The sequence below is a fragment of the Vipera berus genome (assembly GCF_964194415.1).
Source record: "Vipera berus genome assembly, chromosome: 5".
Taxonomy (NCBI): Eukaryota; Metazoa; Chordata; class Lepidosauria; order Squamata; family Viperidae; genus Vipera; species Vipera berus.
In genome coordinates, this window is record NC_138207.1 from 50,673,260 (window position 1) to 50,699,078 (window position 25,819).

The 25,819-nt window shown below is 38.0% G+C and overlaps 1 protein-coding gene across 1 annotated transcript in view; it reads left to right on the top strand.

The window, feature by feature from the left end:
• The window catches only part of LOC308668561 (VPS10 domain-containing receptor SorCS3-like), a gene marked incomplete at its 3' end in the record, with an annotated part of 516,653 nt that overhangs the window by 335,100 nt on the left and 155,734 nt on the right, over window positions 1–25,819 (top strand). Inside the window, exon 6 of the mRNA XM_081328566.1 lies at window positions 12,861–12,925. Coding sequence (XP_081184692.1) covers window positions 12,861–12,925 — 65 coding nt within the window. The remainder of the gene's footprint in view (window positions 1–12,860; window positions 12,926–25,819) is intronic.

Sequence of the window (25,819 nt, forward strand, 5' to 3'; positions counted from 1 at the left end):
GATGAGTACAACATAACAATTCTTTATTTGGTGGAAGTGACTGTACTGGGGAATAGGGGGTAACTGCACTCTTATATATACCTGGCCAGTACCTGGCCAGGTACTCAACCAACTGTAAGACATGTTAAAATGTCAGTTCCAAAATGGTCCATTAGGATAAGTTTCCAGGATGTGTGTCTTCCCATTCATTAACCTGAGGAAAAAGATATGCCTTATGGCAGAGGTCCCCAACCTTTTGAACACCAGGGACCGGTTCCATGGAGAGGTTTTTCTGTGGACTGGAGGGTGGGTGATTTTGTGTGCTACTTGCATCCTGCAAATGGGGCTTTGCTTGTTTGTGCAGACAGGTTGCTGGCATGCTGTGGCCCGGTACTGGTCCATGGACCGTGGGTTGGGGACCCCTGCCTTAGGGTATATATTTGAAATTGGAAAAGTAAAATCTCCTTAATGTAAAATTAAGGCAAAATTTTCCTAACAAACCCCAAAGTTGCGTCCCTATCTGGACCGAGACGCCCTACGCACAGTTACTCATGCGCTTGTGACCTCCCGTTTGGACTACTGTAACACTCTCTACATGGGGCTGCCCTTGAAGACCACTCGGAGGCTTCAACTGGTGCAGAATGCGGCCGCGCGAGTTGTAATGGGGGTTTCCCGATACTCCCATGTAACACCTCTACTCCGCGAGCTGCATTGGCTTCCGGTTGCCCTCCGGGTGAAATTCAAGGTGCTGGTTATTACCTATAAAGCCCTACATGGCCTGGGTCCGGGGTACTTGAGGGATCACCTGCTGCCGGCTTCAAACGCCCTTCGCCCAGTGCGCTCCCACAGGGAGGGTCTGCTCAGGGTTCCGCCGGTAAGAGATTGCCGGCGGGTGACACCCAGGGATAGGGCCTTCTCAGTGGGAGCGCCTGCCCTCTGGAACCAGCTGCTGGTGGAGCTGAGGACTGCCCCCGACCTCCGATCATTCCGCCGGGGCCTGAAGACCTGGCTCTTTGAGCTCTCGGGCCCAGGCTGAGGAGAAAATTATTTTAATTGGGGTTTTTAATAGCACAGGGTTGATTTAATATTTTTTAACTTGGCTTTTAACTTTTGTATGTTTGATTTTTAACTCCCTGTAAACCGCCCTGAGTCCTCAGGGAAAGGGCGGTATATAAATGCAATAAAATAAATAAATAAATAAAGAAAGAAAACATTTGATTAAGTTCATTATTGAGTCAGTCAATTAGTAATCTAATAGTATTATTATTGTTAAGTATCTTTCCCAGGTTTTAATTTGTATGTAAACTTTTGTCAAGTATATAAAGCAGATTCTAATTAATTGCTAAAAATGTCATTGTCCTTGATTGCCCTTTGATGCAGAGAGATTCATTTATGTCTTCCTTTCTTTTATAACAAATGATCTTTTATATTTTCAGCTGAATTACACGGTGACAAAAATTACACATTGTTTGGCCTCTGCCCTGTCAACCAACAGCCTAGTTGGAGCCGCTAAATACCAATCATTTGCATTCAGAAATTTATGAAAAGTTACTATTCTGCTGCTCTACTGTATATTGCAATTGCTCCATTTCCAGGAAAAAAAGCAATCTGGACAATGAGGACATTTCTGAAATAAATGCATAGTAGTCCTCACTTAGTGACTGCATCATTCAGCAACCATTCAAAGTTACAATAGTGCTTTAAAATAGCTTTATGACCTTTATGACCTGGGCCCACATTTATTACCTTTCCAGTATTCTCATGATTGTCATTATAGTCAGTACATGCCCTGTGCTTAACCTATGCCTGATCTGTTGTTGTTTTTCTTTTTCCCCCCTACCTTTCAGGTGGAGAAATCAGAGAGGAAGAGATTACAAGAGAGTAAACAAGCACAGAATGGGAATGCACATCAAAAGGAATGTGATAGCATCACATCCACAAGGGCATTCTGTAAACAGCCTGATGTATCCCCATTGTGTGCTTACGTATGCCCCTGTAATCACTTCAGACATGGAAGAGCTCTCTCTCTCTCTCTCTCTCTTTCTCTCTCTCTCCCTTCCCCCACCCAACTTGTAGAGCAGAAAATTTGCTTAAACAAATGAGGAGGACAAAAATAAGAAAGCAAGATGCTGGTTTCAGTTGTGATTGCTAAATGAGCACCTTTCTCATTTCTTCTCTCTTTCCCTGCTTCTTCCAACATTGCCCAAAAAGCTTTTTACTCTGGAGAAAGAAGGAATTGGACACTTTCATTTTATGTGCTTGGTTAACTTTATTAAGCAAGTCACTTTTTATTAAGCAATCACTCTTATTTCAGCCCAATTCTCTTGTTATTGTTGTGGGGAAAATTGGAGGAGGAAAGAGTATTGTGTGTGATGGCTGCCTTGAGTTATATATAAAAATAATAAAGATGGGATATAAATAAATAAATTTTGAAAAATGTTATGATTCATATTAACTTTATTAAACTTATTTCTAGGTTATTAACTTTGTTTTATCTTCCCTAGTCTGTTGTAAAGAAGAGAAGATTTCTTCTACTTGCATTTCAGCATAAGTAGAATTACACAACAATGGGCCAATACATGAATTGAAACTTCATAATCATCCAGACTTCTCACTTCTTCAATATACATCAATACATTTATTCAGAGTATAATGGACACAACATGCATGTAATAGAGAAAGAACCCACTGAAAGTTTAGCACTTATCTTTTAAAAAACTTAGTGTTGTGTTTTCCTGCTTTGCAAATATAATGTGCTGTTAAAAAACTGCCTTTTTAAAAAAAATAATTTAGTTTTTCTATTATTTCTTTTCCAGAATTAGGCACATAAAAATGCTTCCTTTTTTGATCACCATCAACAGAAAGGTTCTTGACATCCATCAAGAATGTAATTATTATTTTGCACTATCCAAGATTTCAAAATGTTTTTTTTTCCACAATGCTATATTTGGAGAACAGATAGCCCTTTATTTACAATCATTCATTTAACAATAATCCAAGCCTCAGAAAGGGTGCTTTATAGCCTGTGAAGCACTCCCACTTATCCAAAATGTTATATTACTACTCCTGCAGTCACATGATTGTGACTTGTTTGCTTGGCAACCTGTACATACAACAGGTTGCCTAGTGCCCCATGATCATGTGATCACCATTTGCAATCTTCTCTATCGGCTTCTCCAGGAAAGTCAATGGGGAAGGTAGCAGGAAAGGTTTCAAGCTGCTGCCACTTGCCAAGAGGAATGCATCTCTGGGAATTGGCTGCAAGAGCTGCCTGCTAAGGTGAGATGAATTCCTCTGGCAGGGCCCAGAAATGGAGCTAAAATCCTGATGTTTTAGGCTCCATTTCTGTACCCTGACAGAGGAATTCCCTTCTGTGCATGGAGGGGAGGTGAAGACCTGTGAAGGAATGCAGAAAAGAAATTCAAATCCTGAAAATTTAAAGTCTCTTCCTATTCCCCCATTGAGGGAGTTCCCTTCTGAACACAGAGGTGAGCTGAATTCCTTTAAAAGACAGATCTTTCAGCCAGTCCCCAGAGATGAGAGGTAGCTAAAATAGCAATAGCAACAGTGCTTAGACTTATATACCATCCCAAAGTGCTTTACAGCACTCTCTGAGCAGTTTTATAATGTCAGTATATTGTTCCAAACAATCTGTGTTCTCATTTCACCAATTTCTGAAGGATGGAAGGCTGAGTCAACCTTGAGCCCATCAGGATCAAACTCGAGGTTGTGGGCAGAGTTAGCCTGCAATACTGCACTCTAACTTTTATGTAGTGGGTTAAGTCAATAGGCAAGGAGCAAAACAGCATCAATGCATCTCTTTATTGTCTCCAGAAAACCACTGCTCAGCTACAGGTAATGGCCAGTACTTATACACATAAGCGCTCAGGTGTTCCTCCAATTACCTGCCTGAATTCTCCCGCCCCAAATACAAATGTTCCCACTGAAATTGTTGGGACTGACCATTAAGCTAGCCCCTGAGGGCTAGCCTTGGCTTGGCAGGAAATGCCTACTTAGCTTCTCCAGAATAGGTGAGGGTCAATGGCTTGCATCCTTACATTCCAGTACATAACACTAACTACTGAGCCACCAGGGCTACAGTGCAAGCAAAGCACAAAGAGACAGTGTTGTAAAGTAAGGAGAGCTGGATGCCTTAAGTCAGTGGAGGAGACCCTGGGAAGACTGGTGCAGGTCTGTGTGCAAGTATCTCTTTAGTTAGATTTCAGCAGGGAGGATTTTCAGTTTCCGAGAGAGAAAGCAGGGTAAGGAAAGGAGCACAGGTATCTGTGAGTGGGGGAGGGCCAGAAGATTCAGCTCAGGCCTTCTTAGTCTCACCGCGCAGAAGCTAAAAATTGAGCTTGGATTTTAGTAGGAAGGATTTTCAGTTCTTGAGCAGAGCCTCCAGGGATCCCCTTCCCTGCCACCTTCTGCTCTTTACCTAGACACTTCATCTGTTTAAACAACAAGCTCATTTAATGACTGCAAGCGGGCGTGTTGGGATTATGTTGATTTTAAAAGCAGTCATGATGTTTTGCTTAATAACTGCTTCATGTTAAAAGGTTTTCATATATGATCTGTATTTATCAGTACAAGTATAATACAGAATACATGTAAGTATAACATAATATGTAAGAATGAACAAAAATAAAATTCCAAAGATTTTTTTTGTCAATATCTGCTTGATAAACTATCTATGCAATTTCTATTCCAAGCATTAAGATCATCTTGAAGTTTCCAGGTTATATTAAAAACGGTTTGTAATCTTGGAAAGTGCAAAATAATAATTATTTTCTTGAAAGAATGACAAGAACTTTCCTGTTGATTTTGGTCAACAAAAGGGAAGCATTTTTGCTTGAACTTATCATATATCAACCAAAGTAAAAGGGCACTTTTAAGGATAAAAGTGAGAAAAATAGTGAACACCTATGTAATGCTTCCACTGTCATTTGTGTGCTGTGATATGCAGAGCAGAAATGATCTATGCCAGAAAGTCCATGTGAAACACCCCATTATTTTTCAACAAAGTAACATAATTCCACAATTACTTCATTTGTCTTCTACTTCCAACAGAAGATGTAACTCTGTGAAACCCCTTGTAACCCGCCTAATTACCTGAAATACATGTGAAAATGCATATTTTCATTTCTCTGCAGAATGTAGATATGTTCCAAGTGAATTTTACCTGAGGCTGAATTCAGCCTTTTCTCTTGATTTCCTTAATCATTTGTGAAATTAGTTTACAATTGAGTGAAATCCAGGGACTTTCATGGGAATTGCAAGAAGCAATATCAGAACAGTTATAACAGACTTAAAAATAAATAAAAAGATAAATTTAAAAGATAAAAGAGCATTCAGCACAATAGTTAGATAAGCATTCCTAAGCAAAATTCTGGGCTGATGGATGAGAATTTTCACCACAAACTTAACTGTATTTTATTTCTTTACCTTTGGAACTCTTTGGTTCTTGAGGCATTAGGGATCAGGGCACTGTAGGTTTGTGATAAAAGTATCTGGAAACATAAGGGAAAGGAGTGATTTACTTGTCTGGAAAATAATCTGTTATTTACAGTTCTGTTTCCCCATATTAAATGGGGAACATTTGCCAACAAAAAAGCGGTTTCTATTCTAAGCCTTTGATTAATTTGGGAGAAGTTACTTCATAAATCACATAGGCAATTATAGATTTTTGTTTTGCTTCGTTTTTGCCAACTATTTCTGAGACTAAGTATTCATTTACATGCCACTCTTAATGCTCACAAAAGCAATATTTGGAATGGGGTCTTGGTGCCATCTGAAGACAAGAAGGGGTCTTCTAAAACCCTTTGTAACTCAAAATTGCCTAAAGCCTTTTTTGATCTGAAGGAAGATCTGGAATTAAGAGATGTATGGCGGGAAAGGAATATGAGAGACAGGGATTTTACTTTTTTTCGGATAGACACAAATCTTTTTCCAGGATTGACTTCATTTTGATTACTACTGACCTTTCCTCCTCGGTTAAGAATGTTAAGATTTTCCCTAGGACAATGTCTGACCATAGTCCTGTTTGGCTGGAGCTCTTTACTGAAGACACTAGTAGGAGATCCTGGAGGCTGAATGAGAACTTATTTACAAATGACTTGTTCTTGCAGAAATGTAGAGAACATATGAAATAATTTTTTGTCACGAATATGCATAAAAGTACTTCGATGGAAATGGTTTGGGATGCTAGTAAGGCCTATATGAGAGGGGTTTTGATTTATATGAATAATGCTTATAGGCGTAAGCAAGTGCAAAAACGTTTAGATATTGAGGAAGAGATTAAAATTAAAGAGAAAAAGTTTATTTTGAATCCATTGGATAATAATTTAAAGATCTCAATACATTTATTGAAAGAACAATTTAATATGCTATTGGCTGATCAAGTAGCAACTAATTTGCGTTATGCCAAACACAATACTTTCTGTAACGCCAACAAGCCTGGTAGATGGCTGGCTTATCAATTAAGGAAGAAACAGAAATTACGTACTATAGACAAAATAGAATATAAAGGAAAAGAAGTCTACCAACAAAATTTGATTAAGAGGAGTTTCCTAGATTTTTACTCGAAATTATATTCTAAAGAGAATATACAAGCTCTAGATATAGATAAGTATCTACAGGGAGCTCATTTCCCAAGACTTTCACAAGAACAACAACTTGAGATGAATTGCCCAATTACACCAGAAGAAATTTCTTTAGCTATTAAACAGTTGAAATTGGGCAAAACTCCAGGAACAGATGGATTAACAGCAATTTATTATAAAAAGTTGCTGCCTGAAATGATTGAACCCTTAAAGATTTTGTTTAATGAAATTCAGACTGGAGGCGCAGTTCCTCCATCATGGAGGACAGCTTTTGTATCGTTGATCCCAAAGGAGGATCAAGATCTTACCCAACCTAAAAATTATAGACCTATATCGCTCTTAAATACAGATTATAAGATCTTTGCGAAAGTATTGGCTAATAGATTAATGCAAGTTTTGAAACAAATGATTCATAGTGACCAATCGGGATTTATATCTGGGAGGTATATGAAAAATAATGTAAGACAAATTGTTAACTTGCTTGAATATTTGGATAAGAACAACCAAGTCTCCGCAGCACTGATATTTTTGGATGCAGAGAAAGCCTTTGACCAATTGAATTGGCAGTTTTTATTAAGAGTTGTTGAGGAGATGAATTTTGGAGAAGGTTTTCTACATGCTATTAAAGCTATATATCAACAACAAACTGCACAAATTATAGTTAATGGGGGACTATCAGAGACTTTTAGAATTGAAAAAGGTACAAGGCAGGGCTGCCCACTATCACCATTATTGTTTGTTTTAACATTAGAGATTTTACTAATTAAAATTCGAGAGTCCTCTTTGATAAAGGGAATTAAAATAAAACAGAATGATTATAGACTGAGAGCTTTTGCTGATGACTTGGTTGTGACAGTATCCCAACCGCTACAGTCGGTTGTAGACTTGATGGAAATTATAACTCAGTATGGTAAGGTTTCTGGGTTTAAGGTGAACAGTAATAAAACTAAGATATTATCCAAGAATTTATCTACGAGTGAAAGGGATATGTTATCTAACTTAACAGGTTTTGAAATAGTGAAGAAGGTTAAATATCTAGGAGTGCATATTGCAGCCTCAAATGTAAAATTGTATAAGAATAATTATGAAACACTATGGTTGAAGGTACAAAGGGACTTAAATAATTGGAAAAAATTACAATTATCACTACTGGGAAGAATTGCAGTTGTTAAAATGAATGTTCTACCAAAGTTCCTCTTTCTGTTTCAGATGATACCTATACTGAAAAAGGATGCCAACCTTGATCAATGGCAGAAGGGTATTAACAAATTTATCTGGGTGGGGAAAAAACCAAGAGTTAAATTCAAGATTTTACAGGATGCCAGGGAAAGAGGGGGACTCAAGGCGCCGAATTTGAAATTGTACTATGATGCGGCTGCTTTGACCTGGGTTAGTGATTGGCTTAATTTAACTAACAAGAGAATACTTCATCTTGAGGGATGGGATTTGCTATATGGATGGCATGCATACTTGCTTTATGATAAGAAGGTAGACAGGGTTTTTAAATCCCATATTCTTAGAAGTGCTTTACTGCGTGTCTGGAAAAAGTACTATAATAAGTTAAATTATAAAATACCGATTTGGGGAATTCCTGGACACGCGATAGAGGGTGTATCTATGGGAGTGAGTATGGATATGGTTTCTTATAAGGAACTACTCAAATTGCAAGGGAATGATTGGCAACTTAAATCAGCAGAGGAGTTAAGACAAGAAAACATAAATTACTCTTGGTTTCAATATAGCCAATTGAAAGCTAGGTGGAAGTCAGATCAAAAGGTTGGTATCACAATTACAGATCAAAATTTAGTAAAGCAAATTAGAGATTCAAAATGTGCACATATAAAGAGGATATATAATGCTTTAATTGAATTGGATTCGGAAACGGAATTGGTTAAAGATTGCATGGTAAAATGGGCACAAAATATTCAGGAACCAATCTCGTTGGACACCTGGGAGATAATTTGGGTTAGAAATGTTAAATTTACCCAGGCTCAAAATTTAAGAGAAAATTTTTACAAAATGTTTTATAGATGGCATCTGGATCCCAAGAAGTTGTCCAACATGTATCCTAATCTGCAGTCTAAGTGTTGGAGGTGTGGTAGCTTAGAAGCTACCTATTTCCACATGTGGTGGACTTGTAGAAACATAAAAGCCTTCTGGATTAAAATTTGGTGGAACATTCAAAAGATTTTTAAGAGGAAGATAAAGTTTTCCCCGCAATTGTTTTTACTGGGTATTGTTGTAAATTGTGATGTCAAAGAGACTAATCTGATGTTGAATATGATAACGGCAGCACGGTTACTGGTGGGACAATATTGGAAGAAGGACAATCTGCCCACGGTAGAAGAATGGGTGTTTAAAGTTTCTAATCTTGCAGAAATGTCCAAGATTTCTGCTTATTTAAAGGATCACTCACAGGAGAGATATATTTCAGTTTGGAGGAGATGGATAAATTATATTGAAAACAAATATGGGACCAAAAAGTTCCATTTAGCTTATGAGTAGAATTTAGTGGGATATTGTTATTGTTAGTAGTTATGCTAAGAGAGAGTTAAAGCGCAGTACGAATTTGGTTGATTGTATATTGTGTAAATTTTTATTTAGAATATGATTGTTGTAACTATAATCCTGTATTTAGCTCTGGGAAGTGTGGGGGGGAAGTGGGGGGGTTGGGGTGGGAAGGATTTGGGGATATATTGTAAAATATTGTAAAACTCTTTAATAAAAAAAAACAAAAGCAATATTTGTTTTGTTCAAGGTGTATATATATATATATATATATATATATATATATATATATATATATATATATATATATATATATATATATATATATATATATATATATATATATATATATATATATATATATATATATATATATATATATATAGCTTGTGGCCTAGAGGTGAAAACAACTGCCTAATGTGCAATCAGCCCAGGTTCGAATCTCAGAAGGGTATGGCTGACTGATGAAAACAAATAAGTTTGAAATGCATATCAGTCTCCCTTTAATTCTTTGTTAGCAATCTAAAAAATTTACACAAATATGAGCTGTCACTGTTGTGACTACTGCCTGTGGATGGCCTTCAGTTAGGCTTTTTGGGACTTCTTTTATTTGCAGTGCTTTCTTTTGTATTATTAATATATGAATATGTGTTCTATCTTGTCTTTCATTTTTCCTACCATAATTGACTGTCTGATTAAGTTATAGTTCTGTATGTATTTAAACTGTGCATCTTTGCTAGTATATGATATTAAAAGAGGTGAGGCACCAGGCTGGTTTTTAGTGGGAAAGAATTTTATTAATAACTATTTGTTAAGGAGTCATAGTTGACTAACTGACAATCATGACCTGGATGACTGAGAATCTCCATAGACATTTAGCTATGCACTTTGGGATGATCACCCTTTGAATTGTGTGGGAGTACGAACAGATTTCTAGAAAACATTCCAGACTACAGGAACCATTTGCGGTTCAGTTTGACATGCAGATTCATCCCCAATAGCCTGTGCCTGTCTTTAACAGTGAAGGGACACAGGGCAGAAAACATCCTGCAGCCAAGAAGGCTTCACACACATTTGCACTACCCAGGTGACCATGAGGACACAGATAAACCTCTAGACTACTGCAATGCTCTCCACATGGGGCTGCCCTTGAGGACCACTCGGAGGCTTCAGCTGGTGCAGAATGCAGCCGCGCAAGTTGTGATGGGAGTTCCCCGTTACTCCCATGTAACACCTCTTCTCCGCGAGCTGCATTGGCTTTCAGTTGCCCTCCGGGTGAGATTCAAGGTGCTGGTGATGACCTATAAAGCCCTAAATGGCTTGGGTCCGGATTATCTGAGGGAACACCTGCTGCCAACATTAACTCCCCATTGTCCTGTGCACTCCCACAGGGAGGGCCTTCTTAGGGTACCGCCGGTAAAGGATTGCTGGCGGGTGACTCCCAGAGAGAGGGCCTTCTCAGTGGGTGTGCCTGCCCTTTGGAACCAACTTCCTATGGAAATTACGACTGCCCCCAACCTCCATTCATTTCGCCGGGACCTAAAAACTTGGCTCTTTGAGCTGTCTGGCCTAGACTGAGGGGTTTTTAATTGGGTTTTAAAGTTTTTAACTTTTGGGCTTAAATTTAATTAATTGTTTTAAATTTATTTTAACTTTTGTATTGTATGGTTTTAATTGCCCTGTAAACCGCCCTGAGTCCTATGGGAATAGGGCGGTATATAAGTCAAATAAATAAATAAATAAATAAATAAATAAATAAATAAATAAATAAATAAATAAATAAATAAATAAAATCAGGAATAAAATTGATTTGAAAGTTGCTCTATAGTATTTGGTAACACATATGTTGTCCTATAATAATAATAGTTCATTAAGTCTTACTTATTCAGTCTTGGAATTCTTTAATTAATCTTGACATTATCAGAGTATTGGATTATGAACTGTCACCTCCACGTCTATGAATTTGGTTAATGATGGATTACAAATTCAAAACATCTGTCTTCTTGAATCAATTTTTATGAATTATTAAAGAATACTCATACTTGTGTGGGTTGTGTATGCATGCTTCTAAACAACGCAGCATGTACAAGCTGAAATATTTTGAAGACGTTTTCTGAAGTTATCATTTTATTTATATAGGGGAGGACTGGAAAAACACATATGGACAAAAAAGTTTTATTTTTCTTCAAACTAACTTGTGACACCAGCATGCCTACTTTTGCACCTACTCTATTGCACATGTATATGCTGAGAACTTCTCAATCAGAAATGATGATTACGTTTTCCCAAAAGACATAGCTTTTTCATTGGGTCTTTCCCTGCTGGGGCTTTTGGCTGTGTGTTAACAAGCATTCTTAATTTCAGCTGGTAAACAGGCTATATAGCTTTAACTATTGCTCATAGTTGGCCACCTAATGAGAAGGAAGGACTCACTGGAGAAGAGCCTAAATGCTGGGAAAGATTGAGGGCAATAGAAGAAGGGGATGACAGAGAATGAGATGGCTGGATGGAGTCACTGAAGCAGTAGGCGTGAGCTTAAATGGATTCCAGAAGATGGTAGAGGACAGGAAGGCCTGGAGGAACGTTGTCCATAGGGTCACGATGGGTCGGACACGACTTTGCAGCTAACAACAACAACATTGCTCATATGAGACAGTACAAGTAACATTTAGAAAAAGAATTATGACCAAGAAACCACAGGGTCAAAATATTACCAGCTGTTGTAGCTCAATGGATTGTGTTAAGCAAGTCACTTCCTTTCAGTCCAACCTACTTCTTAGGCTTGTGGTTGTGCAATAAATATTATGTATGTCACCTTGGTCTCTTGGAGAAAAAAAGGGATAATATTTAATTAATGAATCAAATAAATAAAAATGGATGTCAAAATATAAAAGAATTTAAAGGTAACCTTGGAAAAGGCATGGACAAACTGTTAAGGATGGGATTAGACAATGGATAACATGATCCAAAGACTGAAGCAAGCATGAGAGAAAGAAAGAAAGAAAGAAAGAAAGAAAGAAAGAAAGAAAGAAAGAAAGAAAGAAAGAAAGAAAGAAAGAGAAAGAAAGAAAAAGAAAGAAAGAAAGAAAGAAAGAAAGAAAGAAAGAAAGAAAGAAAGAAAGAAAGAAAGAAAGAAAGAAAGAAAGAAAGCAAGCAGGGATAAATTTGGACAGGCTTTCAAGTTTCTGTTATTATACACTACAATAATAAAGTGGCACATTTTAGAATCCTTGCTGTATCTTTTTCTTAGCCTACCCCAAAATACTGATACAATAATACCATGGTAGGTAAGTTTGAGCAATATTCTCATAGTATGAAATGTGAAGACCAATTTATTAATGTACTTTGTATCACCCTGGATCATAATTGAAGCAGACAAAAAGCCTTTCTTGGCATTAATTACAATATGTATTCCAATCCTAGATGTTATACTTAACTAGTTTTCCCCCCTAATTTATCAGCAAACATTTTCAGAGATGGGATATTTGAATGTAGGTTCTACATGGAGGTTCTTAAAAGTAAATGAAATAAATGAAAATGTCTTCTCTGCTAATTCTATGTGCTTTTAAAACTAAACTATTAGGTCCATGTTTGTTGCTTTCTTTTTCATGCATTGAGTAAATTGCAATTTTAGGTTGGGTTGTTTAAAATGAGAGGCCAAGTGTTTTTTCTCCACTCATTTCTCAATCCATCTTCGCCTTTGCCTACCATTATGCATTCCGCTGCACAGATTGATTTGTTTCTTTTCTGCTGCTTCTTCTTTTCTCTCAGGTCTGTCACGGATTTGGACAAGGAGCCTGACCTTGTACATATGGAAGCTCGGACACCAGATGGACGTGAGTGTCTCAGCACCAAGTCTATCAAGCCAAAGAGGAAGAGATTCAATTTCATTTTACTTAGTTTTGTTTTTTGATTTGCATTTTAATTGATAGGGAAAATGTGAATCACCAAGCTCTCTTTGCTGTATGTTCCAGCCCTAGGTACCAGGAGAATACAATTCTACAACTTTCATTTCTGTGGAAAGAAATAGAAGGAGAAGGGAACACAAACTTACTAGAGGCAGTAAATAAGGGGGAAATATACCTTTTATGTTAAGACAAAAAAGAATATGTTGGAATGAGTATGTATCTCCCAGTCTCTCATTCTCTCCCCCTCCTCCATATCCATATATGGCACTCTTGGCTTCTACCTCAAGCTGGTTTAAAGAGGAGCAAGCCAGAGTCCCTGGTTCATAAACAAACCATGGATGAAGCCATATGGGTGAGTTTGTTGTACTTGCTGGGATAAGAAACCAATAAGAGCACTTCCATTTGTCTGCTAGAATAAGAATTTGATAGCTATTAAGTTTTTGTTCTGTGTGTCATTTAAATGCCCCAATTAGAATCTGGGTGTTAGGGTAAGAGAGATCAAGAGTGAGAAGAAACTGGGATTTTAAAACAGCTAGTTTCTCATTTTAATTAGTAGTTTTATAACACTTCTACTTTATAGTATCACCTTGCCATGAGATGGGTGGCAAACAAATTTAAAAATGAAATAAATAAAAAATAAAGTTAGTGCACCTTTATATAAAGAATATTTATATAAAAACAGCTTTTATTTATTTCTAGGGGAAAAATTAGACTGAATATGTTTTTAAAAAGGGAAATGCTCTAATTTGACATCCATTACCAAAGACTAGTACAGAATTACAATTAGACTTTGCACCTTAATTCTGCTTTCTAAGCCTCTTATGTATTGCAAGAGAATACAAAATAGAATACAGATTTGCATAATGTCACAACTGCTAATCTACATGTATATATGCGAACTTGAAATAATAGCCTCAGTTTAAATGGAAATACAATACATCTCACCACTGTCTTCAAACTTCTTGAAAGGTCAGATTCATTTAGAGATAAGTACTGCCAGCAACTGGAAATCCCTAATTAAGTAATGCTAGTTACTGTTAACATCATGTGCAGTTAAGCGAGAACATGGTGTTTGTTCACTTCACTAATTTATAAAAAATCTTATTATATTTTCATATTTTATGTTATCAAGAGTTGTGATGGATTCATAAGGCCTATAAATTTAATAACTTAGCCAAGAATTATCTGGACAACTTTGTCCTGCTTGGGCTTCAGGAAAATGTTGAACACATTTTTTTCCCCTCGTGGCTGAGGATGAAGGTCTTTGTGGTATATGATATTTATATTTTATAAAAATAACTATAATATTTTAAAATATGTATTTACAGTTTTACAGTATTGTTTTGTTTTGGCTTAACATCATTAGTCACTCCAGCCTTTTTCTTTTTAGTAGCACATAAGCAAAAAACAAAACAAAACAAAAAAAAACAGTGCAAACAAATCTAGTTTATGCCAACACTATTTCCCATACATTTCCATACTTGGAAACCAAATCTATATACAAATTTTATCCTATAAACTTCTCAGAACTCTCTTTTGAGATTTCATCAATGTTTATACCCATGTTTTTTAAAAAAAGAATCTTTCTGTTGGGAAATTCATTCTTCTTTCTTATTTGTTTTCCAGTTGCATCCTCATTCATTTATGCCTCTATCTTCAAATTATTTTGAGATATTTATTTTGTACTGGTTAGTCACTTTTATATTCAGTCTATATTCACATTTAACATTTACTTTTAATATTTGTCACAAAGGACGGCAAACATACAGGTTCCAGGATAATGTTACACAGTGCTTTTTTTGTAAAAGAAAAAGGTGCCAGAACTCACACATGTTATACAACCCGCCTTGTCTACCCTACAAGGTTCCATCCAAAAAAAAAAAAGGTGCTGGAACTCTGTTCTGAGCGTTCTATGACAAAAAAAAAAGCCCTGATGTTACAAGATCCAATCTGGGTCAGTCATTGGGACCAGAGGTTTAGTCTTCTGAGCTTTCAGACTTATGTTGAAGCCCATCCTCAGGGAACATCTCTGAGTTGTCAGACACCTTCTGGTGAGAGACAAGTTCCTTGAGGATGGGTCCCGGTGACCGACCCAGATTGAATTTTTAATATTTATCCTTATAACCCTACTCACTTCCATTTAGCAAAATGGACAGAAACATTCTTAATGAAAGAAATGTAGTGGTTAAGACAACATGCTAGAAACCATGAGACCCTGAGATTTAGTCCCACCTTAGGCACAAAGCCAGCTGTGCAAACTTGGGCCACTCACTTTCAGCCTAGGAAGGAGCACTTTTGAAAAACATTGCTGAGAAAACTGCAAGAATTTTTTCCAAAAAGTGGACACAACTGAACAGACAGAAAACAATCTCCCAAGATGCAATTAATTTAATTAGACTAATTTACATTAAAAAGCAAAACCTTCAAGTAAAACTCATGTATCAGTGAAGCTAACATTCAAGTCTCTTACTGGTTAAATTCCCAAAAATGTATGATGCGGCATTGTGGTTTTACACTGACTATTTGGGTTATGCTGAGAAAAACAACAAAAATCACTGCTGTATCTTCAACATTTGCATATCTTGCAGCAATAAAAATTCCCTCACTGCCTCTCCTTACAAAAAGAAGAAGACAAACCTGAGCCTGGGCAACTTGATTTGAGAAAAGCTCAGAGAAAATGGAACAGATTCAAAAACAAATATGATGAAAACATTGGAAATTAAGTGTACAAAAACAGAGGGTTTCCACTACATATAGTAATACATGATCTGGAAATGAATCAGCCCAGCTATTCAGATCCAAAGCTGTTTCCAAACTGGCAAAGAATTATTGAATGAAAATGCCAAAATCTTGGGTGCCCCTCATAGGACTGCTAAAAGTTCTTTTTCTCCCTGTTTTTCAAATTAAATAGAATTAAAGTTCTTATATCACAGCAGAATATATTTTCTTTGTAATAATAAATGTATTATTTGTGATATCTTAAATAATACATACTTCATTGTGCCTTCTTGTATTTCCCTTTGATGTTATGTTAAGAGTGACAAGAGTTGAAACATAATTATCTAATCTAAAAACTTAAAAGACATTTGAATGGCATCCAAAGATTAGGGGCAAGGTTATTTTATCTCGCTCAGTAATTTTTATTTTCCATTAGAGGTACTGGAATTTTCCCTAGTATCTTTATTGGCTCATAATTTCATTAATACAACATATGTATTTTCCAATAACAGAGCAGGATTATTGTACCATGCCATTTGCTCTGATTAGAAAACATTACAGTGTTGACTCCTTGGAGAGGCAATATCCTATTTCTGGTCCTGTCTTGCTCATAAGCTTTTCAAGTTTGCCAAGGATTCTCTACGTTTCAGCTTCCAGAAAATGTATGAAGGTCATTGTGATAGCCCATTTCATATCCTAGAGAATACAGGTGAATCTTTGACTGGATGGCCAGCTGATTTGATCCACTTCAATCAAACAGGACCCTAGATCACAAATGAAGACCTTGGGTTTCTTAATCAAAGCTTAATCGTTCAAGCCACATTGCCATTCTGGATTCCAAAACAGGTCTGAAAGAAAGGAAAGAAAAGTCACTCTTCAGCAGCTAGTCTTATCTGTTCTTCTGTCAGCTTTACCAGGTAGACCAAATAGAAAACACAACCAAAAAAGATAATTCCACTTTATTATAAAGCTGCATTAATAGAACCTGGCAAGTCTGAAAGTACAATTTTCTCACCCTCTCCTTTACAATCTGACCAAACTAGGGAAGGTTCCTTCTGAACCTCTTGCCCCACCCAGCTTCAAATCTTTCCCACATACCACACTACAGTTGTTCATACATCTGGACACCGTGTATCTCCCCAGTCTCAAGGCCAATTGCTTGCATAAACTTAGTGTAATGTGTGGGATTCTGACAGCCTTATAAAGTAGACAAGATCCCCACCCTCCCAAAAAAATATTACAATGCAATATAGATCAGGACTACTATTACTGTGACTAATCTTATTGTTAAGTTCTAGCAAGCTTGCAAATCTGAATATGCTTCTCTCCTCCCTCACTTTATTTTCATGTAAAATAGAGAAGGGCCTGTCTAATATTTTACTCAAATTAGTTTCTTGTAATGGACACAAGCAGTACATCTCTGAAAATTTTCTTGATACCAGCTTCCTCTGTCCTTCAAGGCCATGATCTGTGTCTTCTATTGATTTTATTCCGATTTCCTCCTGTCCATTGCTCTTCCAAAATCTAATAGTGCCAATATCCTGAAGATACTTGATGATACCAGGGAAGGTGAGTATGTCCTTTAATTTGCAGATCCTGGAACTTCTATCTAAGATCTAGATTTGTGGCCTTTCACCTGGTCCAATTCATACTGATAACAACTTTAGGACAAATGAGATTTATTTCAAATTTAGACTCTTAATAGAAGGCAAAGCCTAAGGCAGCATAAACCTCCTGACATTAAAGGCAGAATGACTAAATAACAACAACAACAATAATAATATTGTTGCGCCCCTATCTGGACCGAGATGCTCTACGTACGGTCACTCATGCACTCGTTACCTCCCGTATAGATTACTGCAATGCTCTCTACATGGGGCTGCCCTTGAAGACCACCCGGAGGCTCCAGCTGGTACAGAATGTGGCCGTGCGGGTTGTGATGGGAGTATCCCAATACTCCCATATTACACCCCTCCTGCATGAGCTGCATTGGTTACCGGTTGCCCTCCGGGTGAGATTTAAGATGCTGGTTCTTACCTATAAAGCCCTACATGGCTTAGGCCCGTGACATTTGCAGGACCGTCTGCTGCCAGGAATGACTTCCCATCGCCCGGTGCGCTCACACAGGGAGGGCCTCCTCAGGGTGCCATCGGCTAGACAATGTCGGCTGGCGACCCCCAGGGGGAGGGCCTTCTCTGTGGGGGCACCTGCCCTTTGGAATCAGCTTCCCCTTGAGCTCCGGATGGCCCCAGATCTCCGGTCCTTTCATTGCGACCTCAAAACATTTCTTTTCCATCAGGCTGACCTGGACTGATGATAGGGGTTTTTAAAAAGAAAACGTTTTTAATATTTTATCACTGGGGCTTGTTAGTTTAATCTTTTTTAACATTTGTATTATTGTGTTTTATTGTTGTTAGCCACCCTGAGTCCTTCGGGAGAAAGGGCAGCATATAAGTCCCAAAAATAAATAAATAAATAAATAAATAAATAAATAAATAAATAAATAAATAAATAAATAAATAAATAATGTATAATGAATCAATATTCAATGCAGTTCAACTGTTTAGCAACGACAGCAGAATGAACTTTGGACTTGGAAAATGAGCTATATTATCCATGCAATGAGGAAAAATGGGGAAAAATAGAAGGAATAGAACTGGGAAACAGAAGTATTGTGAAAGCACTAGCAAAGGATGATGGTTACAAATACCTAGGCATATTGGAAGCAGATAACATCTTGAATGGAAAAGTCAAAGAGTCAATGCAAAAGGAATACATCAGGAGAGTCCGCAAAATACTAAAATCAGTGTTGAATGCTGGAAATATAATTAAAGCCATTAATACATGGGCAGTCCCAGTGATATGCTACCCAGCTGGAATTATCCACTGGGCTTTGGCTGAATTGGAACACCTAGACCAGAAAACGTGTAAACTTTTGAATATGCACCACGCTCTACATCCACGAAGCGACATCGACAGGTTGTACTTGCCAAGAAGAATAGGGGGCAGAGGGCTACTGCAAATCCACCAAACTGTAGAAGAAGAAAAATGAAGTTTGAATGACTATGTGAATCAAAGTACAGAAAAATGCTGTAGGCTGTGAAAACACAGAGCATTATAAAAATAACAGAAACAAAGGCAGAATATAAGGAAAAATGGCTAGATGACAGATTAAATAGATGGAAAACCAAAGTTTTGCATGGACAGCATTTGAAAAACATTGAAGGAAAATGTGATAACAGCTTGACAGGAGCATGGTTTAAGATGGGAACCATCAAGAAAGAAACAGAAGGCTTAATACTAGCTGGTCAAGAACAAGCACTACAAACTAATGCCATGAAAGCAAAGATACAAAAATCTACTGACAATCCAAATTGCCAACTTTGCAATGACAAAGTTGAAACTGTTTCACATTTAATATATGAGTGCAGCAAAATCGCACAAACTGATTACAAAACTAGACATGACCGAGTTGCTAAACTAATCCACTGGGCACTGTGTAAAAATACGACTTGCCTGTGTCCGAAAAGTCGTGGGAACATAGGGTAGAAAAAGTTGTTGAGAATGATAGAGTGAAGATCTTGTGGGACTTCCGAATACAGACAGATCGCCATTTGGAACACAACACGCCATATATCACAGTCATAGAGAACCAAAGCGTACAGTTGATTGATATCACTGTAACAGGAGATGCCAGAGTCGAATAAAAAGAACTGGGAAAAATTATGAAATACCACAACCTGGCCATTGAAACTGCATGATTATGGATGAAAGGCTTACTGACTACTGGAGAAACCAAACTGGCCTACAAGAAAGACCAAATGAAGAACAGAATAGAGGCATGGGAAGACAAAGCACTACATGGTCAGTACATTAAAAAAATAGCTGGGAAAGCAGATAATAACAAGACCTGGCAATGGCTAAGAGCAGGAAAGTTGAAAAAAGAGACCGAGGGACTAATTCTGGCTGCACAATACCAAGCCTTAAAGACAAATGCATACAAAGTCAAAATTGAGAAGACAGCAACAGACAGTAAGTGCCGCCTATGCAAAGAAGCTGAAGAAACAGTGGACCACCTGGTAAGCTGCTGCAAGAAGATCGCACAGACTGACTAGAAGCAGCGGCATGACACAATAGCAACAATGGTGCATTGGAAGATCTGCAAGAAATATCATTTGCCTGTAAGCAAGAACTGGTGGGATCATAAAATTGAGAAAGTCATAGAAAATGATAAAGTTAAACTGCTCTGGGACTTCAGAATTCAAATAGACAAGCACCTGCAACATAACACCCCAGACTTAACAATTCTTGATAAGAAAGTCAAAAAAGTCTGGATCGTGGACGTGGCTGTGCCCAGAGACAGCAGAATAGATGAGAAAGAACTGGAGAAGATAAAATACAAAGACCTACAAATAGAAATAGAAAGACTGTGGCGAAGGCAAGCAAGGGTAGTACCAATAGTAATAGGTGCCTTGGGTGCAATCCCAAAACAACTGGAGCACCACTTGAACACCATTGGCATTGACAAATTTGCCATTAGTCAATTACAAAAGGCAGCCTTACTAGGAACTGCTTCCATCCTGCAACGATATCTGTAATACCATCAAACATCCACATCTGTCTATCCTAGGTCCTTGGTAAGGACTCGATCGATAGACAAAAATACCAAATCCAGTCTGAACATCTGGCTGACTATGTGACGATCAATAATAATAATAATTGGAAGGGACCTTGGAGGTCTTCTAGTCCAACCCCTGCTCAGGCAGAAAATCCTATACCATTTCAGACAAATGGTTGTCCAGTCTCTTCTTAAACACTTCCAGTGTTGGAGCATTCACAACTTCTAAAGACAAATTGTTCCACTAATTGATTGATCTATCAGGAAATTTCTCCTTGCTTCTCTCCTTGATTAGTTTCCATCCATTGCTTCTTGTTCTGCCTTCAGATGCTTTGGAAAATAGCTTGACTCCCTCTTCTTTTGGCAGCCCCTGAGATATTGGAACACTGCTATCATGTCACCCCTCATCCTTCTCTTCATTAAACTAGACATACCCAATTCCAGCAACCGTTCCTTATATGTTTTAGCCTCCAGTCCCCTGATCATCTTTGTTGCTCTTTTCTCTACGCTTTCTAGAGTCTCAACATCTTTTTTTATATCATGGTGACCAAAATTGGATACAGTATTCCAATTGTGGCCCTACCAAGTTGTTATAAAGTGGTATTAACACATCACGTGATCTTGATTCTATCCCTCTTTTAATGCAGCCTAGCATTGTGTTGGCTTTTTTGGCAGCTGCAACACCCCAATGACTTATATTTAAGTGATTGTCCACTAGGACTGCAAGATCCCTCTCACAGTTACTACTATTGAGCAAGGTACCACCTATACTATACCTGTGCATTTGGTTTTTCTTGCCTAAATGTAGAACCTTACTTTTTTCACCATTGAATTTCATTTTGTTAGATAGTTCCCAATGTTCAAGTCTGTCCAGATCTTTCTGTATCTTAAGCCTATCTTTTGGAATGTTGGCTATTCCTGCCAGTTTGGTGTCTTCTGCAAATTTGATGAGTTCCCCATCTATACCCTCTTCCAAATCATTGATGAAGATGTTGAAGAGCACTGGGCCCAGAACAGAGCCCTGGGGCACCCCACTACACACTTCCCTCCATGTAAATATGGTTCCATTGAGGACCACACGCTGAGTATGGCTGGTCAGCCAGCTACAGGTCCATCTGGTGGTAATGCTATCTAACCCACATTTTTTTATCTTATCAAGTAGTAGTTTGTGGTCTCTTATCAAGTCCTAGATGCTCCTGAAAGTCTGGCATGTTCTCCTGCCTAAAATACAAGATAACTACCAAGCCAAATCAAGGAAGAAGTATATATCAGTTCAATCAGTTGATGAAAGAGGCAGCAAACCCCTACAAATTATCAAAGGCAAAAGCAGAACTTGTCAGGGAATCCACAATACAGTGGTGGATTGGTTCGGCTAGAAACTGGATACTAGATACTAATGAAGAACAAACCACAAGAAATCAAACAACTCTTTGGCAGGTCATCAATAGCCCTCCTAACAGTACCACCAATTGAAAAGAGAAGTTATTAATCTCATATTTCCCAATTCAGGAAGCTATATTAGTAAGGCAGCTCAGAAGAGTTTGCAATCCATTCATTTAGCTGTGTTTCTAAGAAAGGCATATAAAATTATTTTATTTTATCACTTTTTTGATTGAAGATCTGGCTTAAGTTCTTACAGAAGTATATAACCTATGAAATGAGCTTTTCAAGATCTAGAAATGTTGCTTTTAGAAACTGAAGATGGAGCAAAAAGATGTCTTGTGCCAATAATTCTTTGCTGAAGGACTCATGCCCACTTATACACAACCTTTCCTTCTTCTTTCCATTAAGTGTACAAGAGTTCTATCTGATTCCTTAGAGTAGGTCCATGGCCACAGAGTTTCCCATCAGTGGAGGTATAAATTCTGTCGCAGCAAGAGTTGTCTATTATTTCCTGCAGTTGCTTCTCACTGGTCTGTCTAGTTTAGCTTTCTCTCCCTTTGCTTTGCTGTTCTGTGGTTTGCTCTGATTGGCCTGACACTTTAGCACTTCTCAGATCTATCAAATTCCATTTTGAATTAGCCAAAAAGGAAGTTAAATGTGATTGCACATTCAGCCTTTTTATTAACACCACCCTGACCATAGGAGTAGAGGGAGAAGTAATTAGCTGTTTGCTTTCTGGACAAACAGCAGGGAAAGTGTGCTTCCTCAATGATGTTGCTTTAAGCTGCTGGGTAAAGATAACTAAACTGCAGTCAGAGCTATATTTCACAGTGGGAAAGGTGAACTACATTGCCTCATAAAAATTGATTGATGATCAATTATAATAGAAGCCAATCATATAAAACTATAAAGCAATAACATAATACATATACAAAGCAAATAAGACCATTAATAATAATGAATGTAACAGAAAAAAATCAAAATAAAACTATTAGCAAATCAATAGAATGTCAACTCTTAATGGAAGGAGAATGTTGTTTATGTTGTGATGGAAAGACCCATTATGCAAGTTCCCCAGGCGGGTGGGCAAGATACATAACAAAATGAAAACATACAACCATCATCAATCCATCATATGTATTAAACTTACATACACATTATAGATGAAGAATAGAATACTTCTGATTGTCAGTTACAGGCAGTTGACAGCTTAAAACACTCAAACATATTACTAATAAGCTAGAAAACCTATTGGACAATAACATTGCATTTCCTCAGGCACTTGGAGGCAAACTGCTACTTGTATCCAAAGAACCACCAACCAACCTGAACCAGATTCTCATAAGCAACAACAAACAACATACATATTTATGCCAATATGAGAATCAGACACTGCAAAATCTCAAATGTCTCTTTTGACCATTTATCTACATCAACAACTCAATCACAGGACTTAGCAAGTATACAAAAGATTATAGGTACCTTCGCCTTTCTACTTCTAATGGAATAAATATCATCATCTCCCAGCATTGTTCTTTGAATTCTACATAGGACAAATAGGAAAAAAAAAATTTGCAACAGAAGTAATGGATAGAAACTTGACATGAGGACTCAGAACAAATAATAATATCAGATCATTTCAAACTCTCAGGATACTCTGTGGACAATCTCAAAGGGATTGTTTTGGAAAAATGAGTTTTTAACAGCACTATTGAGAGATAAATTGTTGAACTCACAGTTGAAAAGGATCAGACAATCTCAGAGAAGTCTAAAAAACAACAACAATCCCACAATGTCTTTCTAACATATTATAATTTGCACAGGTTAGCCTAGTGCGCCAGTTGCGCCCCTTTTTGGACCGAGATGCCCTATGACGGTTACCCATGCCCTCGTCACTTCTCGTTTGGATTGCTGCAATGCTCTTTACATGGGGCTGAGGTGCTGGCTGTGTCATCACATAGCCCAATGCCCAGGTCGTTACAACACAAAGGACTAACGAGCACACAGCCAGCACCTCAGCCACACAAGATGTTACAAATCAGCCAACTAATCCCCTAACAATAACCCCATCAACCAATCATGATGTAACATCACAGCCAACCAATCTGCTTACAGCAACAAAGCCAGCACCCCACACATCCCCACCAGTATTTATAGAGAGACGGCAGCTCCGATCACGCTTCGCTCGCTTTTTGCGGGTGTTTGTATGTAGATGTTTGCTCATTTGGGTTTTTCCCCATGTAGAATTGGAGGTATCATGGCAACGTTTCGACGAAATCTCATCCGTCATCCTCAGGCTGGTGACTTCAGCTTCATTCTTCTGGGAGAAGTGTGTGGTAGTGGCTGTTTTTTCTTCTTTCCAGTTTTTCTTTGCCATGTGGCCAGATTGGATGACTTCCTCACACACCTCAATAGCCTACACCCCAAAATACAATTCACCATGGAAACAGAAGCTAACAATCAACTTCCCTTCCTTGATGTCTTAGTCTACAAGAAATCCAACGGCTCCCTAGGACACACTATCTACCATAAAAAAACACACACAAACCGCTATCTGAACGCACTCTCACACCACCACCCAGCACAGATCAACTCCATAGCCAAGACACTCATCTCCAGAACAAAATACCTAGCTGACGAACAACACCTAAAAACCGAACTACACACTCTCACTAATGTACTAACAGCCAATGGATTCCAAAGAAACATGATTACCAACTTAATCCAAAGAGAGACACCCACAAAAGCCCAAGACAGAGAACAAGAAAATGGCAAAGCCCTCCTCCCATACTTAAAAGGGACCACAGACAGAATCAGCAAGATCCTCCAAAAACACAACATCAAAACAGCATTCTACACAAGCAGAAAAATATCCACCATCCTAAGAAACCCCAAAGACATAATTGGGTTAGAAAACCAAGGAGTATACGAAATCCCATGCACCACCTGCCCCACCACATACATCGGACAGACCAACAGAAGAATAAGTGCACACATTGAAGAGCACAGGAACTCACTCAGAAAGGGAGAACAAACTTCATCCCTGTTCCAACACTTTAAAGCCACGGGACATGAAATTGATTTTTAAAAAACCAGAACTATCGCTAAAATTGAACATTTTAACAACAGAATAATCAGAGAAGCCATTGAGATAGAAAAACGCCCCCACAGCATGAACAAACGAGATGATACCTCTCACCTACCAGCCATTTGGAAACCCACCTTGATTGACAGACGAGTCCCAACCACCAAGAATGATACCAGACCCAAACTCATGATAACATCACATGACATCACCACCACACAACCATTCAAAAAGCAAATCCGAACCCACAACGATAACAACACACAACCACAAAACAGAAACCTAACTACAGCTGCAACATTAGCCACTTTAAACCCCTCCAAACCACACAATAAGCAAACTGACACCCACTATAAAAACATGGCACCACCACAAACACGGAGCCGAACAAAAGCAGCACAACTCACCAGTTCAGGTCTAAGGCTGGCAGCTGAGACCAGCCCATCCACTCAAAACACATCCCCACCCAATCAGAACACAGCCCCCATTCAAAACACACTCCCACCCAATCAGAACACAGCTAACCCCCCCACCCAATCAGAGCACACCTCCACCCACAGAACACACCCCCTCTGGCAGTTTAAAAAAGAAGAAAAAACAGCCACTACCACACACTTCTCCCAGAAGAACGAAGCTGAAGCCACCAGCCTGAGGATGACGGATGAGATTTCGTTGAAACGTTGCCCTGACACCTCCAATTCTACGTGGGGAAAAACCCGAATGACCAAAGATCTATACACACATAAATACATACAATATATAATAAATGATATAAATATTAAATAATATAAAATATAAAGCTTGAAATCCTGCTTACTTAATGGAATCTGATTTTCTTTTAATCTTTATGTAGTATTTAACTTTGCTTTCCTAAATAACACTTATATTTCTCTCTTATAAAACAGCTTAATCCTTTATTTCAATAATTATTTAATATATCAGCTGCCTTCAACATATGCCTCTTTGCAAGATTTTCTTTTTAACCATAAAGATCAAAACACCATTCCCACTGCTGTAA